At 40.6% G+C, this 14,575-nt stretch overlaps 1 protein-coding gene across 4 annotated transcripts in view; it reads left to right on the forward strand.

Annotated features, from left to right (window-relative positions):
- Nucleotides 1-14,575, forward strand: part of MFSD14B (major facilitator superfamily domain containing 14B) — a 78,036-nt gene that overhangs the window by 42,790 nt on the left and 20,671 nt on the right. For 3 of the 4 annotated variants that reach the window (XM_032308880.1, XM_032308882.1, XM_032308883.1), the window contains exons 3-4: nt 902-964; nt 11,232-11,359. In XM_032308880.1, the coding sequence (XP_032164771.1) occupies nt 902-964; nt 11,232-11,359 (191 nt within the window). The remainder of the gene's footprint in view (nt 1-901; nt 965-11,231; nt 11,360-14,575) is intronic. The other variant, XM_032308881.1, reaches the window with a different exon arrangement.

Genomic DNA, 14,575 nt, shown 5'->3' on the forward strand with positions numbered 1-14,575 from the left:
GGAACATAGTAAAAATATATATATATATATAGTATATATATATTTTTAAAGATTTTATTTATTTGAGAGAGCGAGCATGCACATACCAGTGGGGGGAGGGGTAAAAGAAGAGGGGCAGGCAGATGACTTGCTAAATGAGAAGGATGACGTAGGGCTTGATCCCAAGCCCCGAGATCATGAACTGAGCCAATAGTCAGATGCTTAACCAACTGAGCTGCCTAGGTGCCCTAAGCAAATTCATTTTACCTTATTTCTGTTAAGTAATTCCAGAATGTAAAGTTGTTGAGAGTCTGTTTCTATTATATACATATTCTTTTTTGCTGTTTGTTGCTCATGGTATCATATTTCCTTTTGTATCTCATTACCTTTTTTTTTTTAATGCCCTGGTCATTGTATTTGAAAAACATATATGTGTGGTTGATTTGAAGCCTAGATGATGCCTTTTGAGGATTGATTTTAAATTTTTTCTGTTAGATATCCAGAGGTGCTACAAGTTCGGAATCACTATGATCCAAATTGAAGGCTTGGGGTTTCCTAGACTACCTAGGTCACATGAACCTGGGCTGCAGGTTCATATATTGAGCTTTTATAACCTTTTGTGGTACCTGCTTAAAATTGTTAGTAGTGAAAGGTGTAGCCAATTAACAATTTATGTTTGCTGCAGATGCTTTTGTAAGAAAAACACCTGAGTTCTCCTGTGTAGGTTCTTGCCTTATTTAGATTTCTGCCTCATTGTTTTTTATGTTTTCATACTTTTGGGTATTTTCCATATTTCACTGATACTTAAAGTGCTTTCATTCCAGGGTTCATCTTATTTACCTAACCTAATATTAACAGAGGCAAAAATATTACCTTTTAATTTGTTGTCGAATTTTTCTTGATGTGTGTTTGCTTTTTATAGGTTCTACATGAAACATTTCCTCAACATACATTCCTTATGAATGGTCTCATTCAAGGTGTAAAGGTAAGAACAGTTTTTGTGTGGTTCACAAAGAACCAAAGGCAGGAATCCTTAGTAGTTTAACTCTGGATGTTTGAATGCGAGGTGGGGAAATAATCACTATTTGTTCTTGAGACCTTAATCTAAACTTTTACTTGGATTATCAATATCATAATGAAATACAACCCAAGTCCATAAGGCATAGAATGGTTTACTGGTAAAAGCAGTACTTCATTTTTATTAACATGTACACAGCAGTTTATAAAGAGTTTATGTGAGGCTTTTAATTCCCTGCCTATCATGTTCTTTTCTACTTTTGAGATTGACTTTGATATTGAGGAAGAAGGCAGCATCAAGATTTCATCAGCCATGTAGTAGTCTTTTGTCAGAGCTTGTTTGTGTTTTAATCAAAGCTAAGTTCTTGACCATGTAATTATTAATTCATTGTTTAATGTGACATTTATCAGAAAAGTTTATAAATCAGAGATTAAAATAGAATGTTATGTTCCAGTCCCACTTTACAGTATGATTAGTATACAGGAATAGTGTCTAATGTGTTCCTCTCAGCTTAGATGGCATTGATCTGTGAGCTGAGGAGCACACTTCAAATTATACCCTATTATTTATTTATTTATTTAAAAAAAAAAAAGATTTTATTTATTTATTTGTCAGAGAGAGGGAGGGCAAGAAAGCGAGCACAGGCAGGCAGAGTCAGAGGGAGAAGCAGGCCCCCCGCTGAGCAAGGAGCCTGGGATCATGACCTGAGCCGAAGGCAGCTGCTTAACCAACTGAGCCACCCAGGTGTCCCATACCCTATTTATTTATTGAATTTGCAGCTTTGAGCAGTATTATTTGTAATGAATGACATTTATTCTTTTCCTATTTTCAAAAAGAATTTGAGAGTGCTTACAATAATGGCATTTTATTTTTTTAAAGATTTATTTACTTTAGGGAGCATGAACAGGGGGAGGGGCAGAGGGAGAGAGAGAGATAATCTCCAGCTCACTCCCCACTGAGCCCATTGTGACCCTGTGTTTTCACTTAACTCTTGAAATACACCGAGGAGTACTAGAAATGCTGGATCATATGGTAACTTGATTGTTTTAATTGACAGCTTTCCTAACCCTCTCTCTGGCAAGTTCTATGGGTGACTTAAGCCTTGGACAACAATTTCTTCTATCTCTACACTCACTTCCTGGATGACATTATCAGACTCACCACTTTCAGCTCTCAAATATTTCCCTAGACCTTAGACTTACATAGCCAGTTGCCTTATTGACACCTCTTTTTCCTTGGCTGATAAGCATCTCAGGGTCACCATGCTGAAACTGAGTTCCTGATCTTCCCCTTTAGCCGGACCTGCTCCCAAGTCTTCCTCATTTCGATTATTGGTCATGCCATTCTCACTCAGACCAAAATCCCTGGAGTCAGCGTTGACTCCCTTCTCTTCCCCAAACCATTCCATCAGTAGATTCTGTGTTGTGCCTCCACAATAGATCTATAGTGAAAACATGCTCTGGTCTCCTTTCAGTAGAGATCCTGAGAAAATACAAGCCAGTCCCACCGCACTCAGTTGTCTCCTCTGGCATCATGCTTGTTCTCTTCTGCACTCCTGGTGACCTTTCTCTAAGCAAAGCTTCCTTAGCCTGTGCTTGCCTGAGGGCTTTGCACGTTCTGTTTTTTTCTGCTTGATTGCTTTCGCCCCACATACTGACCTCACTCTGTAAACCTGAGCTTCTCACCCAGATGTCATTTTTTAGTAAAAGCCTTTACTGACTATTGTGTTGAATAATGTAACCTGTTGTCATCACTTTAGTCCCTCTTCTCTGCTTTTTCTTCAAAAGCACTGTAATTTCACCTCTGACATGCTGTATATTTTGCTTTATGTTGTTACTGTATGTCCTTCTCAACCTTTCTCTTTAGACTAGAACCTTCTTGAAGGCATGAATTTTTGTCTGCTTTGCTTACTGCTGTCCTCAGCACCTAGAACAGTTCTTGGCAAATGACACATGTTCAGTAAATATTGTTGACTTAATATTTCTTTCTAGTCTTTTTCTACACATTTTTAAATAGTCAAGATCCAGCTTACACAGAGACTAACAATTTATCTTTGTTTTTGTATCAGCCGTCACTAATTATATAGCATAATAATTTCTCTATGACATTAAAAAATCATACGAAATATAGGCAGCCCTCTTTTTGCACATTCTGGCATGCACAGATTTCAGTTATTCAAGTTCAGTTAAAAAATACCAATCCCTGCATCAGTACAGCTCAAATCTCCCTCACTGTGGTCTGTTAACTGTGAGTAATAGCATAGAGTACGAACTGCTGCTAGCTCCTCAGTCCGCAGAACACTGCATAAATCACAGGTGAAACACCATCATCGGTAACCATTCGTGGCCCTTCAGAATGTTGGTGACTGGTCACTGTGCATCTCTTAGTTCTTGCACAGAGAGCAAAGCATGCCGCTGTGTTGCCTCCTTGGCTCCAGTGATAAACCCCTATAACACTTTACAAAAACGGATCATTGAAAAGGAACTGGCCAATAAGAGTGGAAGTGCAGTGGAGTAGTTACTGATAATGCTAGAAGTGAGATACGTGTAGAACCTCTGCAGAGTCATAGAAGAAATAGACTGGTTGGGTGTAAATCCCGAGGAACTTATTAAGATAAACTCAGCAGCATACAGGAGAACAGTGTGATGAAGATGTCCCCGGGAAGTGATGTCAGCAAAATGCTTCACACTGAAGGAACTCTCAGAGGTGGTATTTCATAACACTGAAAGCATAAAGGACAAAACGTTGCAAGCTGATTCAAATTTAGAAAGGCATCTGACAGTTTGCCAATGCACGGAAAATACTGACTGCACATCACATGTTATATGGCTTAGTAGGACAGCAAGCACTGTTCACGTGACTCTTGATAGGTTTTTTATAAGGAAATAAAACACTTTATTTCCTAAGGTTTGAAATTACAGTCTAAATAAATATTAGCAAATTTTTTTCTTTTCATTAGTTATTAAGAGATTAATAACATACATTAAAAGAATTATTTTAAGAAATGGACTCGGATGATTTGGGGTTAGCAAGTCTGAAATTTGTCGGGCAGGCTGAACTCAGGCAAGAGTTGATCCTGTAGTCAGTCCTAAGGCAGAACTCATTCTTCTCCTGGAAACCTCAGCTTTTGCTGTTAAGGCCATCAGCTAATTGGATGAGCCTCTCCCCATATTGTTGAGGGTGATACCCTTTACTTTAAAACCAACGGCAACAAAATAACCCCCACACTACACTTGATGAAACAACTGGGTGCTATAGCCTAGCCAAGGTGACAGCATCACAGTAGTTGTAGCTACACTTTGTCAGAAATGTTACGCCAGGGCGCCTGGGTGGCTCAGTGGGTTGAGCCACTGCCTTCGGCTCAGGTCGTGATCTCAGGGTCCTGGGATCGAGTCCCGCCATCGGGCTCTCTGCTCAGCAGGGAGCCTGCTTCCCTCTCTCCCTCTGCCTGCCTCTCTGTCTACTTGTGATCTCTCTCTGTCAAATAAATAAATAAAATCTTAAAAAAAAAAAAAAAGATTTAAAAAAAATGTTATACCAGACTGAGAGCCAGGTGTGACTTGGCAGGTGAAGTCTCGTTATGACTGCTGGTTGATAGCAGCAGGTGGACTGACTGTAATCATTTTCATCATTAAAACCAATTGGTCTGATGACCTGACGTCTGCCTTGTAACTTGTTGAAACTTTTTTTCTTCAGCAGCTATGTTTTATATTTATGACACAAGTACACATATGAGTGTCCCAGACTCAGCAGGTCATGTGTCCAGGGTTGGTTTATGCCTAGAGTGATCAGTATGAAGAGGGTGGCGCTAAAGCAGGAAGTGATGATCTGGTCTAGCTTCGACATCACAGTGAAGGCTGGGGAAAGGCGAAAAAGTAGAAGACCCAGCAGGCCAGCTAATGGGGTGGCCCCAGGGGTTCACATGCAGATGTGCTGCTTCTCAGTCTAGACTTGACCATCAACTTTGATTAAGGAAATGGCAGGTAGAGCCTCTGCCAGGATGCTCTTCCAGGGATATTTAATATGCCAAGTTTCTGCAGTGCCCGGAGCTGCTGCTCATCTGTCTCATTCTGCTATTTAAATGAGTTAAATCAGCAATAGTAGCTTAGCATAAGTAAACACGAAAACTTTTGATTTTTTTTTTTTTTAAGTTTATTTATTTGAGAGAGGGAGTGCACACAAGTGAGGGTAGAGGCAAAAGGAGAGAGAGAGAATCTCAAGCAGACTCCCTGCCGCGGGGCTCCATCTTACAGCCCTGAGATCACTACCTGAGCCGCTTAACTGACTGAGTTACCCAGGCGCCTCTTGGTTGATGTTTTTAAGAATTAAAGAGTCCATAACAAGATATCTTTAAAGTTCCCTCACGCTACTCTTTGATGTTAGTAGGTACAGATTGGTTTCCCTAGATACATGCATACATACACACACACACACACACACACACGGAATAATTCTTAATTTGGACAAAAATTTAAAGATTATCCTTTTTATTATCTGCAAATACAATTGTCAGACAACCTACTTGAGAAATGACTTCATGTTTTAAGTACAGTCTTTTCATGGTAGACTGCTAATTCATCCATTTAATAAATTAGGTGTGGGGTGCCCGGGTGGCACAGTCAGTGAAACATCCTGCTCTTGGTTTCAGCTCAGGTCATGATCTCATAGTTGGGGGACAGAGCCCTGCATCAGCCTCCACACTCAGCATAGAGTCTGTCCTTCCTGTTTGTGTGCTTTCTCCCCCCAACCCCCCAAATAAATAAATCTTTAAAATAAAATAAATAAAATAAACATAAGAGTACCCACAAGTGGGAAAGACGTGTGCTTTAGGTTGGAGACCCTGAAATGTTAACAGATTAAGAATTGGTTTGAATTGTGGACTTATGGTTTGGGACTCGGGTTCTGGAGCCACCTCACATCTGAGCGGAAACCTGCCTCTGCTGCTTACGAGCCTCGGGCTAGCTGCTTACCCTGATAGCGCCAAGTCACAGCGTCAGGACACGTGTGTGGAAGGTGTGGAAGAGTCTGGCATTTGTGGATCCTAGCTGTTCCTGTTACTACTTTAGAACATACACTGAGCTTTCCTTTGAAGTAGGGACCTACTACTTCTAAGTAGGAAAAGTCAACTTATATTTTAATTAAAACAATTTCACTTTCATCTGCTTTTTATTTCTTCTTTCTTTTAGTTACTCTTTCCTACTTTGCTCCTTTACCTCAGAACAAAACAACACGCCCTAGCCTTCCTGCCCGTATCATTATTTCCTTGAAGGCTCTGGCACCAACTGTTGACCCTTCTCCAGCTTTGCAGTTTCACTTTTCCAAACTTTAATTGAATTAAAATCACTTTATGTGTCACATTTCTCATTTGCCCTCTTGCATTGATTGACGCGTACCCTCTGAAGGGAAGCTCTATACTGTGCGGGGTCTCAGTGGGCCCTAAGTCAGAGGTAACCCTGTTTTTGCGTGAAAATATTTGTTCTAGTCAGTTACACAAATAAAAACACAGTTCCATTGGTGTATGATTTTCTCTGATCTTTTAAGAAATGAGAAATTGAACAAATCTAAACTTGATCTAGAATCTAGAAAATGAACAAATCTAATTTGGGGGTAACAAGTCTACATGTTGCAAGTTCCTAATAGCTTATTAAAGAATACCGAAAATTTGTCATAGTATGTGAACCTTTTCAAGGAAAAAGTGAAAATTTTCAGAAGTAGTTAAATGACTTTGTACTCTATACTGTGAAGCCATTGCTCCCTCACATTCATTTGTAAAGTTAATTATGCTATTTGAAAGAAAACAGAAAAACATTCTTAGGTTTAAAAATACTGACCCAACTGTTTCAAATATTTGCCAACTGCATATGTTAAGGAAAACGTATGCTTAAAACTTTTATGATGGCTATATGAAGTGTAAAATTCATGTGTGTTTGCTTCAGGTAAGTTTTATTTGTCATTCTATGTATGCTTTAAAATGTTACTTGGAAAAAAAATGTTACTTGGGTAATTGTATTTAATTGAACGATAAACTCTAATCAGAGCTGAAAAGTCATGTCAGAAATACTGGCCAAGGCACCTGAGTGGCTTACGTTGGTTAAGTGTCTGTCTTTGGCTCGGGTCATGCTCCTGGGGTCCTGCTCAGTGAGGAGCCTGCTTCTCCCTCCCTCTGCTGCTGCTTCAGCATGTACCCCCCCCCCTCTGTCAAGTAAGTAAAATAAAATCTTTATTTTATTTATTTGACAGAGATCACAAGTAGGCAGAGAGGCAAGCAGAGAGAGAGGAGGAAGCAGGCTCCCCACTGAGCAGAGAGCCTGATATGGGGCTCAATCCCAGGACCCTGAGATCATGACCCGAGCTGAAGGCAGAGGCTTTAACCCTTGAGCCACCCAGGCGCCCCAGTTAAAATAAAATCTTAAAAAAAAAAGAAAAAGAAAAAATACTGGCCAATTAATTATGCCACTGTACACACCCACGTCTGCTGAGAAGTTAACTAACTGTAGCGACTGTGTGAGCCGTTGGTGAATTTTGCCATCTGCACCCAGACTCCTACACACCGTGTTGCATCTCGTACTGGTTGGGCTGGGACAGCATAGTACTCACTGATCCTCATTATGTTTGGATTTTATGTTTGCAAATCCACCTACTCCGTGAGTTTATCTGTGACCCCAGATCAGCACAGTGATTCCATGGTCATTCATATCCCCCTGGGTGAGGGGGAGGGTCAGGTACCAGCCCCTCATTTCTAGCTGAGTTCGAATTTCTGTTTGTTTGAGGTTTTACTCTTCGTGTCTTTTGTTGGTGATTTGGCTATTTAAAATGTACCCAAGGGTAGGGCAGCAGTGCTGACTAGTATCTTTAAGCATGGGAGGTTGTGATGTGCCTTACGGAGAATATACTGTCAGATGAGCCTCATTCAAGGCATGAGTCATGGTGCTGTTGATTTAGAGTTCAGTGTTCAGCGGTCAACAATATATATTAAGGATAGTGTCTTTAAAGAGAAACACACATAAATCACGGTTGTGTATTGATCAGTTAATGGAATTAGGTGACCAGAGCCTTACAGGAAGCTAAGGAGCAGTGGCTCCACGTTCTCTAGTTCAGTGTTTCTCGCAACCTTATAAAACATAACCGCTATGGGCGCCTGGGTGGCTCAGTGGGTTAAGCCGCTGCCTTCAGCTCAGGTCATGATCTCAGGGTCCTGGGATCGAGTCCCGCATCGGGCTCTCTGCTCAGCAGGGAGTCTGCTTCCTCCTCTCTCTCTCTGCCTGCCTCTCTGCCTACTTGTAATCTCTCTGTGTCAAATAAATAAATAAAATCTTTAAAAAAAAAAAAAAAAAAAAAAAAAAAAAAAAAACATAACCGCTGTAGGTAATGAGAATCAGCGGTATTTCTGATCAAGAAAAGGGGTCTGAGGTCTGTCTGGTATTACTTTTTAAACATTTTGTTCTCATTTGCAGATTTTGTCAGGATACAAATACCCTCAGTCTGTTGTTCTCACAATGTGGCCTGATAGCATCTGGGGCCAGGTCGGGTAGTAAAGACATCACTCTGGCGTAGGAAAAGTGATTTTTAGAAATTCATGTTTTCCAAAGAGCCAAGTACAGTTGACCTTGAACAACCCAGGTTTGAATTGCATGGGTTCACTTGCAGACTGTTTTTTTCTTTTGGCTCTCATGTATTTTTGGTTACAATCTTCCTAACATTTTCTTTTCGTTAGCTTACTTTAAGAATACAGTATGTAATACATAAAATATACAAATAATATACAAAATACCATTAATCAACTGTTTACATTATTGATAAAGCTTCTGGTCAACAGTTTAATTTTGGGGAAGTCAAAAATTATGTGTGGATTTTTTTTTTAAAGATTTTATTTATTTGAGAGAGTACACAAGCAGAGGAAGAGGGAGAAGCAGACTCCTCCCCCGCTGAGCAGGGAGCCCGACGTGGGGCCCGATCCTAGGACCCTGGGATCATGACCCGAGGCAAAGGCAGACACCTAACGACTGAGCCACCCAGGTGCCCCCATATGTGGATTTTTGACCACATGATGTAGAGGGTGTTGGTGCCCCAAACTGTGTTCTTCAGGGGTCAGCTGCATGAGATTGTATGTTAGAATCTTAATTAAAAAGGTGGTCTGGTGCCTGGGTGCCTCAGTTGGTTAAGCAACTTCCTTCAGCTCAGGTTATGATCCTGGAGTCCCGGGATGGAGTCTCGCATTGGACTCCCAGCTCCACGGGGAGTCTGCTTCTCCTTCTGACCTCCCCTCTCATGCTCTCTCAAATAAATAAATAAAATCTTTAAAAAGTCTCTAAAAAAAATCTTCTAGGTTGTCCCAGGAGATATTTTCAGTATCTATTCCTGTTACTAAGAATTTGATTAAAATAATATTTTTAATGGATAAATTAAATTACCATTTAAAATCCATAATCTGGAAGACAGCATTTTTTTTTCTGTAAAAACTATGTTACTTTAAATATTTCTTTAATGTTTGGCCTTTTTAAAAGATTTTATTTATTTACTTTTCAAAGAGAGAGGGAGAGAGAACACAAGCAGGGGAGTGGCAGACAGAGGGAGAAGCAGGCTCCCCACTGAACAAGGAGCCTGATGCGGGACCCAATCCCAGGACCCTGAGATCATGACCTGAGCCAAAGGCAGATGCTTAAGGGACTGAGGCACCCAGCCATCCCGCTTTCTCATTTTTTTGTTTAAAAATGGCATATTTTAAAACATTGTGTGAAGTCTCAAGTGTGGGAAGTGTATGCAGGCACAGCGAAGTCCCGTTGGCACAAAGGAAAATGGCATATCAGAAAACTTAAGAAGTACTACATATAGCCAAAGCACAGAATGTGCATTAGGTGCCGGATTTTGGAGGGTACTGTGTGTATGCAATGCTGAGCAATTTCAGATACACAGCAGCAGGAAGTGTAATGATCACCAATGTACTTACCACCCAGTTTCATTATTTATCAACATTTTCCTACTCTTGTCTCCTCTGTCTCAGTTTTCCCCTACTAATTTTTTTTTTTTTTTTTTGTAAAAGCTAAGTTCAGAAACTCATTATTTCACCCATAAGTACCCGCTGAAAAATTTTAAACTGGGCACAGTGGAGGCTATGGCAAGGTTTTAAAGATTTTTTATCATTATTTTAGAGCGAGTATGAATGAGGGGGAGGAGCAGAGAGGGAAGAAGGAGAGACTAAGCAGTCCCTGCACGGAGTTCAGAGCCCGACGCAGGGCCCAGTCTCATGATCCCAACATGACCCGAGCTGAAACCAACGGTCAGACGCTTAAGTGACTGAGCCCCCCAGGTGCCCCAAGACCACCCAAGACCAGGGTTTAAAGAAGGGATCCTAACGGAGGTTTGCAGCTCATAAGGGGAGCACATCCTGTAGGGAGGGTCAGGGTCGGGGCCAAGTAGGCAAGAAAGTGTCTTCACTGCAGCACATGATTTGGAGCTATGCATATAATTAAGTTTCTGGCCTCTTCCTGCATGCTTGGTGTGTGTTCATCTCATGGGCCATCTGTAGGTGTACATAGTTCATATCACTGCTTCTCCAGAAAAATAAGCCCCCTCCCCCCGCCATTTTCCATTTTCTAACAGCTTGCTTAGAAATTCGTTAGGATGGTTTTTTTTTTTTTTTTCATTTCCAGTCCTGTTTTTATTTGGGCAATAAACAAGTGAAATTGTAATGGTAAATTGAGGGCTCTGGGCAGTTAGACCATGCTAATGGGCTGACTTGTAATGATGTAGGGTTTTTCATTGTTCAGTTATCCACTGTGTAGTACATCATCAGCTTTTGATGTAGTGGTCAGTGATTCATTAATTGCGAACAACACCCAGTGCCATTGCAGTGTGCGCGCTCCTTAATACCCATCACCCAGCTACCCCATCCCTCTCCTCCCTCCCCTCTGAAACCCTCCGCTGTTTCCCAGAGCCCGTAGTTTCTCATAGTTCCTCTCGCTTTCTGATTTCTCCCCCTTCAGTTTTCCCTTCCTTCCCCAGTGGTCCTCCGTGCTATTCCGTAGGTTCCACGTATGTCTAAACATATTACAATTGTCTTTCTCTGCTTGACTTACTTCATTAGAATGTTTTTAAATGACACTTTATATTTAATGTTTCAAATTAGTCTGTTTTGGGGCCAGTGAAATAAATTGGAGCATTCAGAAAGTAAGAATTACAAGTGATTGGGGGACCACATTGTAAATTTGACCTTCGTTTCTGCTTTCCTATCCAGGGCCTGCTGTCTTTTCTGAGTGCCCCCCTCATAGGCGCTCTGTCTGATGTGTGGGGCAGGAAACCCTTTCTCCTCGGCACCGTGTTCTTCACCTGCTTCCCAATTCCACTGATGAGAATCAGCCCTTGGTGAGTGGCTTTGTTTTGGGTCACATGTGAATGATACGTCTACAAAGCATTTCTTAACCATTTCAAAGCAGTTGATACTTGTATTTATATTTGATTTCTTTGGTAATACTGAAAGCCAATTTGGGCTCTAAGATATTTAAAGATGTCGCTAAGGGGGGCGCCTGGGTGGCTCAGTGGGTTAAAGCCTCTGCCTTCGGCTTGGGTCATGATCCCAGGGTCCTGGGATTGAGCCCTGCATCGGGCTCTCTTTGCTCAGCGGGGAGTCTGCTTCCTCCTCTCTCTCTGCCTGCCTCTCTGCCTACTTGTGATCTCTCTCTGTCAAATAAATAAATAAAAATCTTAAAAAAAAAAAAAGTTTCTAAGAGCAGCTGTTGTTGCCCTCAGGTCAGTTAAAGGATTCGGTCCTGGGAGGGGCTGATAGTCCCTGTAGTCACCCCTTTGGCTCAGCTGACTGCAAATGTGTTGTCATCTCACTGCTCTCTAGGGCACCAATGAAAAAAGTTTACATCAATAGACACGAGTCACTTGAGTACACGGTAGTGAGACCAAGAGACTGTTCTAAATCATAATGTGAATTTGATCTTATTTTTTCTTGATAAATAGGGAGAGAATACTTAACATATAACTAAATACCAAAGATGGTTTGGAATTTGCACCTGAGCTGTACTTTAGTTGTTTTTCTTGGTTCCAGAATATGGTATTTGGCCAAAATTTCTGTTGCTGAGCTGCTCATCCTAAGGTGTGAAGAACACACCTTAAAATGAAAAGGTGTGTGTGTGTGTGTGTGTGTTAATGCATTAATATTTCTTTTTTGGATCATGTGAAGATGTCCTTATTTGATCATATGATAATTTTGTATCAGTATTTGTTACATTATAAATATGTTGGTTTAGTGGGTCCTTTCATTTTCTGCGAGATGATGAATTTTTATTAAATAATTGTTGAGTCTTTCCGAGAACAAGTCATGCTTTTCCATGCTTTTCCAATAAATGAGGGCTTTTTTTAATGTCCTCTCAATATCTTAAAATATTTTTTTGTTAGATTTTCCACTGATTTTGCCTCCTCCCTTCTCATTTTCATACTGTTGCTTTTGCTTAAATTGATTAATGAATAATGCTAAATAAAAGTGATAATGGACTTAACATCTCATGTATATAAAGCAAATATTGTAATGTTTCATCATTTGAGTGTTCAGTGCATTGAAAAATATTGTTACTATGAAGAATTATATTAATAGATTTTCTTTTTTTTTTTTTAATTTTTATTATGCTAAGTTAGTCACCATGCTAAGTTGGTCATCATTAGTCATTAGTCCTTGAAGCAGTGTTCCATGATTCATTGTTTGCCTATAACACCCAGTGCTCATTGCAATACGTGCCCTTAATACCCATCACGAGGCTAATCCATCCCCATCCCACTCCCCTCTGAAACCCTAAGTTTCCTGGAGTCCGTAGTCTCTCATGGCTTGTCTCCCCCTCTGATTTCCCCCACTTCATTTTTCCCTTCCTATTCCTAATGTGCTCTATGCTATTCCTTATGTTCCACATATAAATGAAACCATATGATAATTGTTTTTCTCTGCTTGACTTATTTCACTCAGCAGAATCCCCTCCAGTTCCATCCATGTTGATTTAGAGGTAGGTGTTCACCCTTTCTGATGGCCGTGTGGTAGTCCACTGTATATACACACCACATCTTTATCCATTCGTCTGCTGAAGGGCATCTCAGCTCCTTCCACAGTTTGGCTGTTGTAACATTGCTGCTGTGAACATTGGGTGTATGTGCCCTTTTTTTCACTACATCTGTATATTTGGGGTAAATACCTAGTAGTGCAGTGGCTAGGTCATAGGGCAGCTCTGTTTTTAACTTCTTGAGGAACCTCTACTGTTTTTCTTTCTTTCTTTCTTTTAATTTTTTATTTAAAAAATTTATTATTATTATTATTTTTAATTTATTTGACAGACAGAGGTCACAGGTAGGCAGAGAGGCAGGCAGAGAGAGAGGAAGGAAAGCAGGCTCCCTGCTGAGCAAAGAGCCGGACTCGGGGCTCGATCCCAGGACCCTGGGATCCTGAGCCAAAAGCAGAGGCTTTAACCCATTGAGCCATCCAGGCACCCCTCTACTATTTCTCCAAAGTGGCTGCACCAGCTTGCATTCCCACCAACAGTGTAGGAGGGTTCCCCTTTCTCCACATCCTCACCAACGTCTGTTGTTTCCTACCTTGTTAATTTTAGCCATTCTAACTGGTGTAAGGTGGTATTTCATTGTGGTTTTGACTTGAATTTCCCTGATGGCTCATAATATAGAACATTTTTAATGTGTCCGTAAGCCATTTGTATGTCATCTTTGGAGAAGTGTCTGTTTGTTCATGTCTTATGCCCATTTCTTGACTTGAAAATTTGGTTTTTGGGTGTTTGGAAAGTTCTTTATAGATCTTGGATATCAGCCCTTTATCTGTAGTGTCATTTGTGAATATCTTCTCCCATTCCGTGGGTTGCCTCTTTGTTTTGTTGACTCTTTCCTTTGCTGTGCAAAAGACTTTTCTATCTTGATGAAGTCCTAAAAGTTCATTTTCACTTATGTTTCCCATGCCTTCAGAGACATATCTTGCAAGAAGTTGCTGTGGCCGATGTCGAAGAGGTTACTGCCTATGTTATTCTCTAGGATTTTGATGGATTCCTGTCTCGCATTGAGGTCTCTCATTCATTTTGAACTTATCTTTGTGTATGGTGTAAGAGGATGGTCCAGTTTCATTCTTCTGTATATAGCTGTCCAATTTTCCCAGCACCATTTATTGAAGAGACTGTCTTTTTTCCAAGGGATATTTTTCCTGCTTTATCAAAGATTAGTTGACCATAGAGTTGAGGGTCTATATCTGGGCTCTCTATTCTGTTCCATTGATCTGTGTGTCTCTTTTTGTGCCAGTACCATGCTGTCTTAGTGATCATAGCTTTGTAATGTAGCTTGAAATCAGGCAACCTGATGCCCCAGCTTGTTTATCTTTTTCAGTATTTCCTTGGTGATTTGGGGGTCTTTTCTGGTTCCATACAAATTTTAGGATTGTTTGTTCTAGCTCTTTGAAAAATGCCAATGTTATTTTGATAGGGGTTGAAAGATTGCTTTGGGCAGCATAGACGTTTTAACAATGTTTATTCTTCCAGTCCATGGGCATGGAATGTTTTTCCATCTTTTTGTGTATTCTTCAGTTTCTTTCAT

This window comes from Mustela erminea, chromosome 12, assembly GCF_009829155.1.
Source record: "Mustela erminea isolate mMusErm1 chromosome 12, mMusErm1.Pri, whole genome shotgun sequence".
Taxonomy (NCBI): Eukaryota; Metazoa; Chordata; class Mammalia; order Carnivora; family Mustelidae; genus Mustela; species Mustela erminea.